This window comes from Coregonus lavaretus (assembly GCF_964263955.1).
Source record: "Coregonus lavaretus genome assembly, chromosome: 9".
In the NCBI taxonomy this organism is placed as follows: domain Eukaryota; kingdom Metazoa; phylum Chordata; class Actinopteri; order Salmoniformes; family Salmonidae; genus Coregonus; species Coregonus lavaretus.
This window is the reverse complement of record NC_139996.1, coordinates 21,211,950-21,224,721: the sequence shown is the minus strand read 5'-3', so window position 1 is coordinate 21,224,721 and position 12,772 is coordinate 21,211,950. Positions and strand designations below refer to the sequence as shown.

At 42.0% G+C, this 12,772-nt stretch overlaps 1 protein-coding gene across 1 annotated transcript; it reads left to right on the top strand.

Annotated features, from left to right (window-relative positions):
- Positions 1-900: 900 nt before the first annotated feature.
- On the top strand, positions 901-11,897 carry LOC311135473 (tripartite motif-containing protein 16-like). The gene is made up of 7 exons (XM_084169446.1): positions 901-1,487; positions 1,611-2,326; positions 5,864-5,959; positions 6,252-6,485; positions 6,595-6,754; positions 6,845-6,904; positions 8,791-11,897. The coding sequence occupies exons 2-7, from the start codon at positions 1,742-1,744 to the stop codon at positions 9,324-9,326; spliced, it is 1,671 nt and encodes a 556-aa protein (XP_084025572.1). The 5' UTR covers positions 901-1,487; positions 1,611-1,741; the 3' UTR covers positions 9,327-11,897.
- Positions 11,898-12,772: the final 875 nt, after the last annotated feature.

Genomic DNA, 12,772 nt, shown 5'->3' with positions numbered 1-12,772 from the left:
TAAACTTACCTTGGTGTTTTGATAACCATGTAATTTTCTCTCGGACAAGGTGAGTTTTATCAATATATTCGCCTCAATTTACAAAACGCTCATTAGCAACAGAGAAGATCTCAGCAAGACTACAAATTCCTAAAGGAAGCTCCTGCAAGTCATCGCTAGCTGACACTGTCAGCTAACGTTCACCAGCGCGATCTGAGAGACCTGTACCCAATCCATGATGAATCCATGTGCTGTATTGAAATGAATTGAATAAAGTGTTGAACTTCTTCTGTCCCCTTTCTCTGGCTTAGCTAGCCGCTGACTACGATTCAACTAGTTAGCAGAGCAGTATATCAACACTTCATTTTGTATTACTAAGCCAAGATAATTGTTTGTACAGTATGTTGACTTTGGTGTCTATTTCAGACCTTATGGCATTTTTCAGGGATGAAAATAAGAGCATTAAAAGGGGAGAAGACTATACATCTGGCAATGTGGAGAAGTGCAGCTATACTGAGGGGCAATTTACCGGTTTGGTCAGGGCCAGCATGAAGGATAAAGTTTATCCTGTGTTGGTGTAGCTATTAAGCTAAATTTGAGCATTTTAGCAATACAATGTGTTCTATACAGCTGTCAACATTCTACAAGGAAAGAGCCACTTAATCATATAATCATTAACCAGATTACCCCGGATACCAGACTTCGATGAGTGATAACTCAATTCTAGCATGTTGTCATTGATGAGAATGAATCTAAAAATCTATTGATATTCAGAATTGACTTTGTTTAGACATCCAGCCTGTATTGTAGTTGCATAACCAGAAAAAAATATTCAAAGGCACAGTATTTGTTTATTCAGAGTGATACATGGGGTTCACACAGCCGCAGGCTATGCACACTGCGTTCCGCCCACAACAAACTACTGCAACCTGATCGTCTGAACATCAGGAAGTAGCATTAGCCACTCTATTATGGTGGTGGAAAATCTTCCCCTTTTTTTTGTGGTGGCTCACCATTAAAGTTAGTTAAGGAGGAAACCGACGCCCTTGCAGACTGAATGGAGGATGTTTTATGTATGAGCCGGTCACCGGGGGACACAAGTATATAGCCAGCTGTATACGTTTCAGTTGGACGCTGAGTTAGATAGAGGACTCATCATGGATATAACCAGTTTTAGCATGGATATTGCCATCGAGGGCTTCCACCATTTAAAAGTAGTCAACTGGGTGGGGATTCCTAGGAGTTGGGAGCAATCAGCCAATGAATAAGAAAACATTTGACTACTTTAAAATGCCGTTGCCCATGATGGCACCGACGCAATAATGGCACAGACACAAATATTAGTATATATAGACGCAGATGACGACGTAAAAGGAATAATAGCGACCGGTTGGGCTAAACAATTCCATATAAGGAGTTGACAAGAGACCAGAAACAGACTGCCACCTAGGCTCACTTGTCTCCTCAATAAAACATGAAACAAAAACAAATGATGTATGGTCATACTGGTAATGTATTTATTTAAAACATATCTATGGAAAGGCTACAGTTCTTTACCTGGAACTTTGAAATCTCTTTCTGTTAAAATATCAGTAATCTTTTTGTGATTTCTCATTCTGGCCTTTATTCAGGACCAAAATCCCCTTCAGATTCTGAGCACACAAACAGCGCCATAAATGTTGCCACTCCCACCTCTCAATTCAAGGAAAACGAAAGTGATCTCAGATAGCATGCTGCTCAGGCTGTGTCTGCATGCAACAAAATGGCAGAGGCCATTTTAAAAGACCAAGATCTGTTATTTTGTTCAATATGCTTGGATCTACTAAAGGATCCAGTTACTATACATTGTGGGCATAGCTACTGTATGGGTTGTATCAACAGCTGCTGGGATCAGGATGATCTGAAAGGAGTCTACAGCTGTCCCCAGTGCAGACATACCTTCACCCCAAGGCCTGTTCTGAACAGGAGCACTGTCTTGGTTGAAGTGGTGAAGAAACTGAAGAGGACAGGACCCCAAGCTTCTCCTGCTCACTGTTACGCTGGACCTGAAGATGTGGAGTGTGATGTCTGCACTGGGAGAAAACTCAAAGCTGTCAAGTACTGTCTGGTGTGTCTTGTCTCATACTGTGCGACTCATCTCCAGCCTCACTATGACTCGCTTGCCTTTAAGAAGCACAAGCTGGTCGAAGCCTCCACACAACTACAGGAGAAGATCTGCCCTCACCATGACAAACTGCTGGAGGTTTACTGCTGTACTGATCAGCAGTGTATCTGTCTGCTGTGTGTGATGGATGAACATAAAGGCCATGAAACGGTGTCAGCTGCAGCAGAAAGGACTGACAGACAGGTATGGAATGTTCTCTAGATACAAATCACTTTACAAATACTGTACTTTGAATATAACAGAGGGTGTAGATATCATCAAATTAAAATCACCTTAGAAATAGTCTCGCTTTTTGATAGATTTGAAGATTAACAGTTAAGTGCCATTTAAGACCTGAAAAAGTTATGATGTCTAAGGGAATATTGATACAGCAGAAATATATATTCAACCAATTCCTCCCAGTTAGGACTTCCATTTTACAGGGCGCTCCTACAAGCCGCTCCCACATGCTGAATTTAAACATTCTTTAATTTGCTTTTAAGTTGACAACATTAAACTTATTTTTCTGGCGACATGTCTTGACTGCCTTTTGACAAATACAAATATTATCGCTCTTATCCATAATAATCTCATCATGTAGACTAGCCTTCTTCCAGGACTAGCACATGAACGCGGCATAATTATTTGAGGAAAGTCAGCCATTGGAGTCAGCTGGGAACGGTAGAGATGGTTGAGACGTAACGTGGGTTGATCGGAGCTCTGGTATCAATTGTTGATAAACAATTAAACTTTACTTGGTGTGGCAGCGGTTCGGCTGTGCTGTGACTGGGTCAGAGATGGGAGGAGATGGTGATGGAGAAGAAAGAGAAGCAAGTTTGGAGGTTTTTTGTTTGTTAATTATTTTATGATATTTATTATCGCAAGGCAGAACACTTGATAAACAAGTCACATTACATTTGTTGTGGGTTCGATTCCCACGGGGGGCCAGTATGAAAAATGTATGCACTCACTAACTGTAAGTCGCTCTGAGCGTCTACTAAAATGTAAATGTAAAATGTAAAATAATAAACAGAGTAGTAGCAGCAGCGTAAAATGTCGGTGGGTGGGGCAATGCAAATAGTCAAGGTTGAATAAGACTTTAAATGTGATAGGAAAGCATCCAACAGGAAAGTGTGATTATTGCCAGGAAACAGAGACCGTGGAGCATGTATTGCTACAGTGTGGGCAGTATCAGAGGAAAAGAGAGAGGCTGAGATCTAGTATGAGGGAGAAGGGAATACAGGAAATTAATTATAAAAGTATAGTCTCAAATATTTTGTTATCTTTTTTAAGATCATTGGGCCTGGTAGGAAGGATTTCGTTTCTCCCTGTCTCTGGCCCACACTGAAGTACAGTAGGTGGTGGTAATGCACCATATCGTTGGTTGCCAACCACCGATAAACCCCATCGAAGAAGGAGAAGAAGAAGTAGCCTACCTGCAGGAGCTGTTGGCTAGAGCGCATGTACCAAGACTAGAGTACATGTGCCAAGACAAGAGTAGGCACGTTTGCTATTTAGCGCAACAGTTATTGTGACAAAAATATCGGTAGAGTTGAAAATGTGATGGAAACACATTAAACGTTAGATTTTTATTCGGTACACGAAAATGTAAGCGAAAAATTACATTTTGTGTGCACTACGTCATCACGGTCTGATTTTTCTCCGCAACAAGTCAGTTTGGTGGAAACCACTGGAGGGAAAATTTGCATTTTTCTTTATGCGGATTTTAGAATATTCGCATTAAAATCTGTCTATAAACCAGGTTTTCATCCAACCTTAATATGCGAGTGAAGTAGGCCCACATGTCGGATAAAACATGTAATGACAGGCCTTAATAATCTCATGCAGGTTATGTGGTCCTCTAGCTCAGCTGGTAGAGCACGGCACTTGTAACGCCAAGGTAGTGGGTTCGATCCCCGGGACCACCCATACACAAAAATGTATGCACGCATGACTGTAAGTCGCTTTGGATAAAAGCGTCTGCTAAATGGCATATTATTTATATTATTATATATAAACTCAGCAAAAAAAGAAAAGTCTCTTTTTCAGGACCCTGTCTTTCAAAGATAATTTGTAAAACTTAAAATAACTTCACGGATCTTCATTGGAAATGGTTTAAACACTGTTTCCCAAGCTTGTTCAATGAACCATAAACAATGAATGAACATGCACCTGTGGAACGGTCGTTAAGACAATAACAGCTTACAGACAGTAGGCAATTAAGGTCACAGTTATGAAAACTTAGGACACTAAAGAGGCCTTTCTAATGACTCTGAAAAACACCAAAAGAAAGATGCCCAGGGTCCCTGCTCATCTGCGTGAACGTGCCTTAGGCATGCTGCAAGGAGGCATGAGGACTGCAGATGTGGCCAGGGCAATAAATTGCAATGTCCGTACTGTGAGGCGCCTAAGACAGCGCTACAGGGAGACAGGACGGACAGCTGATCGTCCTCACAGTGGCAGACCATGTGTAACAACACCTGCACAGGATCGGTACATCCGAACATCACACCTGCGGGACAGGTACAGGATGCTAACAACAACTGCCCGAGTTACACCAGGAACGCACAATCCCTCCATCAGTGCTCAGACTGTCCGCAATAGGCTGAGAGAGGCTGGACTGAGGGCTTGAAGGCCTGTTGTAAGGCAGGTCCTCACCAGACGTCACCGGCAACAACGTCGCCTATGGGCACAAACCCACCGTCGCTGGACCATACAAGACTGGCAAAAAGTGCTCTTCACTGACGAGTCGCGGTTTTGTCTCACCAGGGGTGATGGTCGGATTCGCGTTTATCGTCGAAGGAATGAGCGTTACACCGAGGCCTGTACTCTGGAGCGGGATCGATTTGGAGGTGGAGGGTCTGTCATGGTCTGGGGCGGTGTGTCACAGCATCATCGGACTGAGCTTTTTGTCATTGCAGGCAATCTCAACGCTGTGCGTTACAGGGAAGACATCCTCCTCCCTCATGTGGTACCCTTCCTGCAGGCTCATCCTGACATGACCCTCCAGCATGACAATGCCACCAGCCATACTGCTCGTTCTGTGCTGCCATGGTCAGCGAAGAGCCCGGATCTCAATCCCATTGAGCACGTCTGGGACCTGTTGGATCGGAGGGTGAGGGCTAGGGCCATTCCCCCTTGGTGGAAGAGTGGGGTAACATCTCACAGCAAGAACTGGCAAATCTGGTGCAGTCCATGAGGAGGAGATGCACTGCAGTACTTAATGCAGCTGGTGGCCACACCAGATACTGACTGTTACTTTTGACCCCCCCTTTGTTCAGGGACACATTATTCAATTTCTGTTAGTCACATGTCTGTGGAACTTGTTCAGTTTATGTCTCAGTTGTTAAATCTTGTTATGTTCATACAAATATTTACACATGTTAAGTTTGCTGAAAATAAACGCAGTTGAGTTTATATGTGCTCTATATAACGCAACATGTTCTTGTGAGAAAACCATAAGTAGAGTTGAAAATGCGATAGAAACCCATTTCACTTTTTATTTTTTATTCGGTACATGGGAATTTAACCGCAAAGGGTATTTTTATGGGCACTGTCATCACGCACAGCCTTTTATCTGCAACAAATCAATTTGATGGAAACATTTCTGGTGGGAAAATTAGCATATTGTTTTTATGCAGATTTTTTTTTATATTCACATGAAAATCTGTCGCCAATTGGATGGAAACCTAGCTACAATCACAAATTAAACTAGTGGAATATGATTTGTCATCTACACAGAAACAGTTGGGGAAAATACAGCAGCAGTACCAGCAGAGAATCCAGGAGATGGAGAAGGAGGTACAGGAGCTTAGGCAGGCTATGAAAACACTCACGGTGAGTTTTGTCTATTTATTCTACTACTCTCTATATCTAACCAATTTGTATGGAGCATCTGCAAATCTTTTGGGGTCTAGTCTTTACCAGCCGAAGCTTGTTCCAGGGCACTTGGCCACTAACATGTCAGTCAGGGCTCTCCTGACCCTGCAGTCAATCAGTGAGGAGCCCAATAAGGAGCAGTGGGCCACATTCCAATCCCACTGAGACCCAGTTGGGAACAAGCTTTCTGGGGTCCTGGTGAGAGGTGAGTGGCTGGTTGAAATACACCCTATTTTCTCTACCTTAACAGCGCTCTGCACAGGTGACAGTGGATGAAAGTGATAGGATCTTTATTGAGCTGATCCGCTCCATTGAGCGAAGGCGTTCTGAGGTGAAGGAGCTGATCAGAGCTCAGGAGAAGATTGCAGTGAGTCGGGTTCAGGGACTCCTGGTGCGGCTAGATCGGGAAGTCGCTGAGATGAAGAGGAGAGATGCTGAGCTCGAGCAGCTATCAAACACAGAGGATCACATCCATTTCCTTCAGGTGACATCAATGCCTTCGTACCTACACTGTACACATAGTTCCTAAGTTGCCATCTAAGTGAAACTGTCTCTAGACTTCTTAGTTATTTTATTGTCTGTTTCCACTGTAGAGTTTCCAGTCACTCGCCGTCCCTCCTGGTTCTGAGGCCCTACCCAGCCCCTCTTTCAATCCACACATTTCTTTTGAACGTGTGAAGAAATTGGTTTCTGGACTGAAAGTGCAACTGGATGATATCTGCAAGGAGGAAATAGTCAAGATGTCTGAAAATGGTAAGGCAAAGAGTAGGCCTATGTTTTTATGAAGATCACACAAGAAATGACTGAGTAGTAGTTACATTTCGTACGTTTGTGTGTCCATAGTGATGAAAGTGCAAATTGTTCGACCTCTGGAGCCCAAGACCAGAGAGGAGTTCTTAGAATGTGAGTCACAGTATGTTTCTCATACTGCCCACATCATGAGCACACGTGCACCTACGCATGCACCTACACACACACACACGCACACACACACACACACACACACACAATGTAAGTATATATATATATATATATATATATATATATATACACTAGCGGTCAAAAGTTTTAGAACACCTACTCATTCAAGGATTTGTCTTTATTTTTACAATTTTCTACATTGTAGAATAATAGTGAAGATGACATAAACTATGAAATAACACATATGGAATCATGTAGTAACCAAAAAAGTGTTAAAAAAATCAAAATATGTTATATTTGAGGTTCTTCAAATAGCCACCCTTTGCCTTGATGATGATGATGATTATTATTATGACAGCTTTGCACACTCTTGGCATTCTCTCAACCAGCTTCATGAGGTAGTCACCTGGAATGCATTTCAATTAACAGGTGTGCCTTGTTAAAAGTACATTTATGGAATTTCTTTCATTCTTAATGCGTTTGAGCCAATCAGTTGTGTTGTGACAAGGTAATGTGGGTATACAGAAGATAGCCCTATTTGGTAAAAGACCAAGTCCATATTATGGCAAGAACACCTCAAATAAGCAAAGAGAAACAACAGTCCATCATTACTTTAAGACATGAAGGTTAGTCAATACGGAACATTTCAAGAACTTAGAAAGTTTCTTCAAGTGCAGTCGCAAAACCATCAAGCACTATGATGAAACTGGCTCTCATGAGGACCGCCACAGGAATGGAAGACCCAGAGTTACCTCTGCTGCAGAGGATAAGTTCATTAGAGTTACCAGCCTCAGAAATTGCAGCCCAAATAAATGCTTCACATAGTTCAAGTAAGAGACACATCTCAACATCAACTGTTCAGAGGAGGCAGTGTGAATCAGGCCTTCATGGTCGAATTGCTGCAAATAAACCACTACTAAAGGACACCAATAATAATAAGAGACTTGCTTGGGCCAAGAAACACGAGCAATGGACATTAGACCGGAGGAAACTTGTCCTTTGGTCTGGAGTCCAAATTGGAGATTTTTGGTTCCAACCGCCGTGTCTTTGTGAGACGCGGTGTGGGTGAACGGATGATCTCCACATGTGTATTTCCCACCGTAAAGCATGGAGGAGGAGGTGTTATGGTGTGGGGTGCTTTGCTGGTGACACTGTCTGTGCTTTGTGAGACGCGGTGTGAGTGAGCGGATGATCTCCACATGTGTATTTCCCACCGTAAAGCATGGAGGAGGAGGTGTTATGGTGTGGGGTGCTTTGCTGGTGACACTGTCTATGATTTATTTAGAATTCAAGGCACACTTAACCAGCATGGCTACCACAGCATTCTTTAGCGATATGCCATCCCATCTGGTTTGGGCTTAGTGGGACTATCATGTGTTTTTCAACAAGACAATGACCCAACACACCTCCAGGCTGTGTAAGGGCTATTTTACCAAGAAGGAGAGTGATTGAGTGCTGCATCAGATGACCTGGCCTCCACAATCCCCCGACCTCAACCAAATTGAGATGGTTTGGGATGAGTTGGACCGCAGAGTGAAGGAAAAGCAGCCAACAAGTGCTCAGCATATGAGGGAACTCCTTCAAGACTGTTGGAAAAGCATTCCAGGTGAAGCTGGTTGAGAGAGTGCCAAGAGTGTGCAAAGCTGTCATCAAGGCAAAGGGTGGCTATTTGAAGAATCTCACATTTGTTTAACACTTTTTTGGTTACTACATGATTCCATATGTGTTATTTTATAGTTTTGATGTCTTCACTATTATTCTACAATGTAGACAATAGTAAAAATAAAGAAAAACCCTTGAAAGAGTAGGTGTTCTAAAACTTTTGACCGGTAGTGTATATATATTATAATTTTTTTCAACTCTCTCAGATCCCTGCCAACTCACAGTGGATCCTAACACAGCATGTGGAACACTGCATCTGTCTGAGAAGAACAGCAAGGTGACATGGAGTGAAGGGGAGACTCAAGCCTATCCTGATCATCCAGACAGATTTACCCACTATGACCAAGTGCTGTGTAGAGAGGGTTTATCTGGAAACTGCTACTGGGAGGCTGAACTTCGAGGCTGGATTGCTGTGGCAGTCTCATATGTGGCTCTTGGGAGGAAAGGAGAGGGTAATGAGTGTAGGTTTGGAGGTAATGATCAGTCTTGGAGTTTAGAATGCTCTCCCACCAGTTGTTCTTTCCTTCATGATAATGTTAAGACTAAAATACGATCCCGTTGCACCTCCAGAGTAGGAGTGTACCTGGACTACAAGGCAGGAACTCTGTCCTTCTACAGCGTTTCTAAAAAAGTGACCCTCCTCCACAGAGTGCATAAAACATTCACTGAACCCCTCTATCCTGGGTTTGGGGTTGGTTTGGAATCATCTGTCAGGATATTGCGTCCCATGCAGTCAACGTGATTTTCCTGTGTTATATATACATTTACACACTATGAGGTTAGAATAATACTGTGAAATTGTGAACATTTTTAGTGGAAGAGTTGTTTGAAAAGACCTGAAATTTCAGCCTGTTTTGGTGGAATAGAGTTTTGGCCTGCCTGGTGTCATTTGGCCGGCAGCACTTACACTAAAAGGGCATCATCATAATTTTCACAATTTCAGAGTATTATTCCAACCTCATAGTGTGGAAATATATACACTTAGTGCACAAAACATTAGGAACAACTTCCTAATATTGAGTTGCACTCCCCTTTGCCCTCAGAACAGCTTCAATTCATTGGGGCATTGACTCTACAAGGTGTCGAAAGCGTTCCACAGGGATGCTGAACCATGTTGACTCCAATGCTTCCCACAGTTGTGTCAAGTTGGCTGGATGTCCTTTGGGTGGTGGACCATTCTTGATACACGCATTAAACTGTTGAGCATGAAAAACCCAGCAGTGTTGCATCTCTTGACACACTCAAACCTGGGCGCCTGGCACCTACTACCATACCCCGTTCAAAGGCACATTTCACCTTTTGAATGGCACATATACACAATCCATGTCTCAATTGTCTCAAGGCTTAAAAATCATAGCGACAAATTTAGCGACTTTTTCTGGTGTTATTGGAGACTTTTGGAGACTGACGTGAAAGCACGTATCGTTCTTACTTTTCTCAACGAGCAGCGGGTGCTGCCGTGGGCCCCACCCTGGGCCCCACCCCCGTCCCAAAGCACTCATAGGCGGCCCAGTCCTCGTGCAGCAGTCCCTCCCAGCTGCAGTCAGAGCAGGAGATGTTCACCTCTCCGCGTCCAGACTGCAAATGAATCGTGCATGCGGGAAGCCGCCGCTGGCTGATCCCGCTCTGGCTTACATTCAGGGCGGGATGTAAATGTAGGGTGTTTTTACTCACTTTTTGTCTCTCCCACAACGTTATTCCTCTCTCCTACAGCATCCATCACAATTACATGCACATGGCCAATTATGCAAATGATGTGATGACGTCATTTAGCGACTTTTAGGTCAGCCAATAGCTACTTTCCTTACTGAGGAGTTGGCAACACTGGGCCGAGCCGATTACCTCATTTCAAGATGGCTGCTACCTACATTCCGGTTAGCGTTGTGAAGCATAAACTAAATAAACACAGAATACGTTGACACACACCGAAAGCCGGGACTCCACAGATCATGAGGATATCTTATTTGTCTGCCTGTGACCTACCGTTATTGATTACCAGCCCCGAGAGTCAAAATGTTTATTTTACACAACGTTTTCACCAAACAGCAAACATCTTACAAGGTAAGCTTCAATTTGGTCTGTGTTTAAGCTATAGCTACATTGGGGGGTATCACATGTATCCTTAGGTTGGTAGGAACAAATCTAGCCTATTGCCAATGTTATCTGATGATGTATGACTTAATGGCAACATCGAATGTCCACCGAGTGACTATCTTTGCGCATCAAAAATATGATGTCTGCTTACGCACTGTAGGCATCCATATCCCCTGTATGTACCCCGACACCACCACAATGTTTGAGAGAGTTTGGTGTTGTTGAAATTTAGTTTTTATAGTGAACAATAACTTTTAGGCACACCCAGTGTGCAAAAACAGTGCGATTACCACATTTGGACACTTCGGAGAGGATGAAAGGACACTTGAATGTACCCTGGATACCCCATAACACCATCACAAAGTTTGCGTGAGGTTGATATGGTAGAAATTGTGTTTTTATACTGAACAAATAGCATTTAGGGATTGTAAATATGTAATAGCACTGGAATTATCTAATTTACAGACATATGCCACTTTGGAGAGGTTTAGGGACACTTGGAAATGTCCCGTGACCACACCTGACACCACTTACTAAAACATCTGCCCATTTCTAGTTGTTAGGTCCATCAATCCCATTTTATTTTTCTGATATTGTTCACATGTTGTGGAAGCCATCTGATGTGTTTCCAGCTCTAGTCATCAATAATTCACTCATAGCTTGTCAATGAAAGATGACTTTCAAAATAAAAAAAGTTATTTTGTGTGTGCTTGATCTTGTGTATTCTTCAACTATGTAACTCCTATATATCTTCTGATCATGTCCTCATAATCTCCCTGATGTCTTCTTTCCAAATATACCATGTTTTTGCATGTCAGAATCATGAAATTACACATGAATAGCAGTTACGTCTATTTAGGCGGAAATCTACATTTTTGCCATTACATTTAAGAGTTAACCTGTCTCCTCCCCTTCATCTACACTGATTGAAGTGGATTTAACAAGTGACATCAATAAGGGATCATTGCTTTCACCTGGATTCACCTGGCAGTTTGTCATGGAAAGAGCAGGTGCTCATAATCTTTTGTGCACTCAGTGTATTAAACACAGGAAAATCAAATTTGACTGCACAGGGCCTTTAATAGACCAATAAGAAAGAGAGTTCCAAACCTCTGCCAATAACAGCTAGTTTTCAGTTTTCCCCTCCCCACTCAGACCACTCCTAGACAGTCCTAGAAAAATTATTGCTTGAGACATTGCTCTTTGCCAAGAAGCTATTTTTGTTTATTTCTGACCATTTTAATTTAAAACAATCACAATAAAAGTTACACAGAAATGATTTGATATTGAGATAAAAACAGCTGCATTGGACCTTTAAGTTTTGTTCTTAATACGTTTTTTATTTTACTTTTTTGTTCATTATGATTATTCTCTCAATGTAGTATATACATCTATAGTCCTGTCAAACGTGTAAGCCTAATGCTACTTATTAATCAAAACTTTCTCTTTTATGACTTAATTACTGTAAAATGTGATCTTTAAAAACTAAATGAAATGGAACAAAAACAATGGACCAAAAACAAAGTGATTTTTTGAATGTAAGACTATCTGATTTATTTATTAACATATTCTGAGTAAACTTCATACCTGAACGTGTCCCAAAGCTTCAGTGGGAGTGGGTGACTACATAACCAGCATGCTTTGCGATTACAAAGTCCCATGGTTGCCCGGCAACGAGTCAACGCCAAACAAAGATGGACTCTTCTGAGAAACAGACAGATGAAGACAATTTACAAGGTAATATATATAAGTTCACAGCTTAACTAATTATACATTTAGACTACGGTCACTGAATTTTGAAATTAATAGGTACAATCAAAGACACATTTAGTTATTTACCCAATCATAACGACGATGGAAAGTACTAGCTGGGGTCAAAGGAATGAGCAATTCTAGCTAGCTAGCTTGTTTGCTAGCTGCAGTTTACGTTAGGGTGACATTCAATTATTGTAGCTCATTCATTTAAATGAAGTGTATATGCATATTTGCATTATATGTTACAAACTGTCAATAGAAATAAAACTCCTGTCGACATAAGACATTTGGTCTGCAAACTGTCAATAAACTTCAGCCTCTTCTTGGAAGTGTTTAACA

Excerpts from the sequence above, each read along its gene's own strand:
- LOC311135473 (XM_084169446.1), top strand. The coding sequence starts at position 1,742 with ATGGCAGAGGCCATTTTAAAAGACCAAGATCTGTTATTTTGTTCAATA. Across the intron at positions 2,327-5,863 it reads CAGAAAGGACTGACAGACAG|AAACAGTTGGGGAAAATACA; the intron begins GTATGGAATGTT and ends TCATCTACACAG. Across the intron at positions 5,960-6,251 it reads AGGCTATGAAAACACTCACG|CGCTCTGCACAGGTGACAGT; the intron begins GTGAGTTTTGTC and ends CTACCTTAACAG.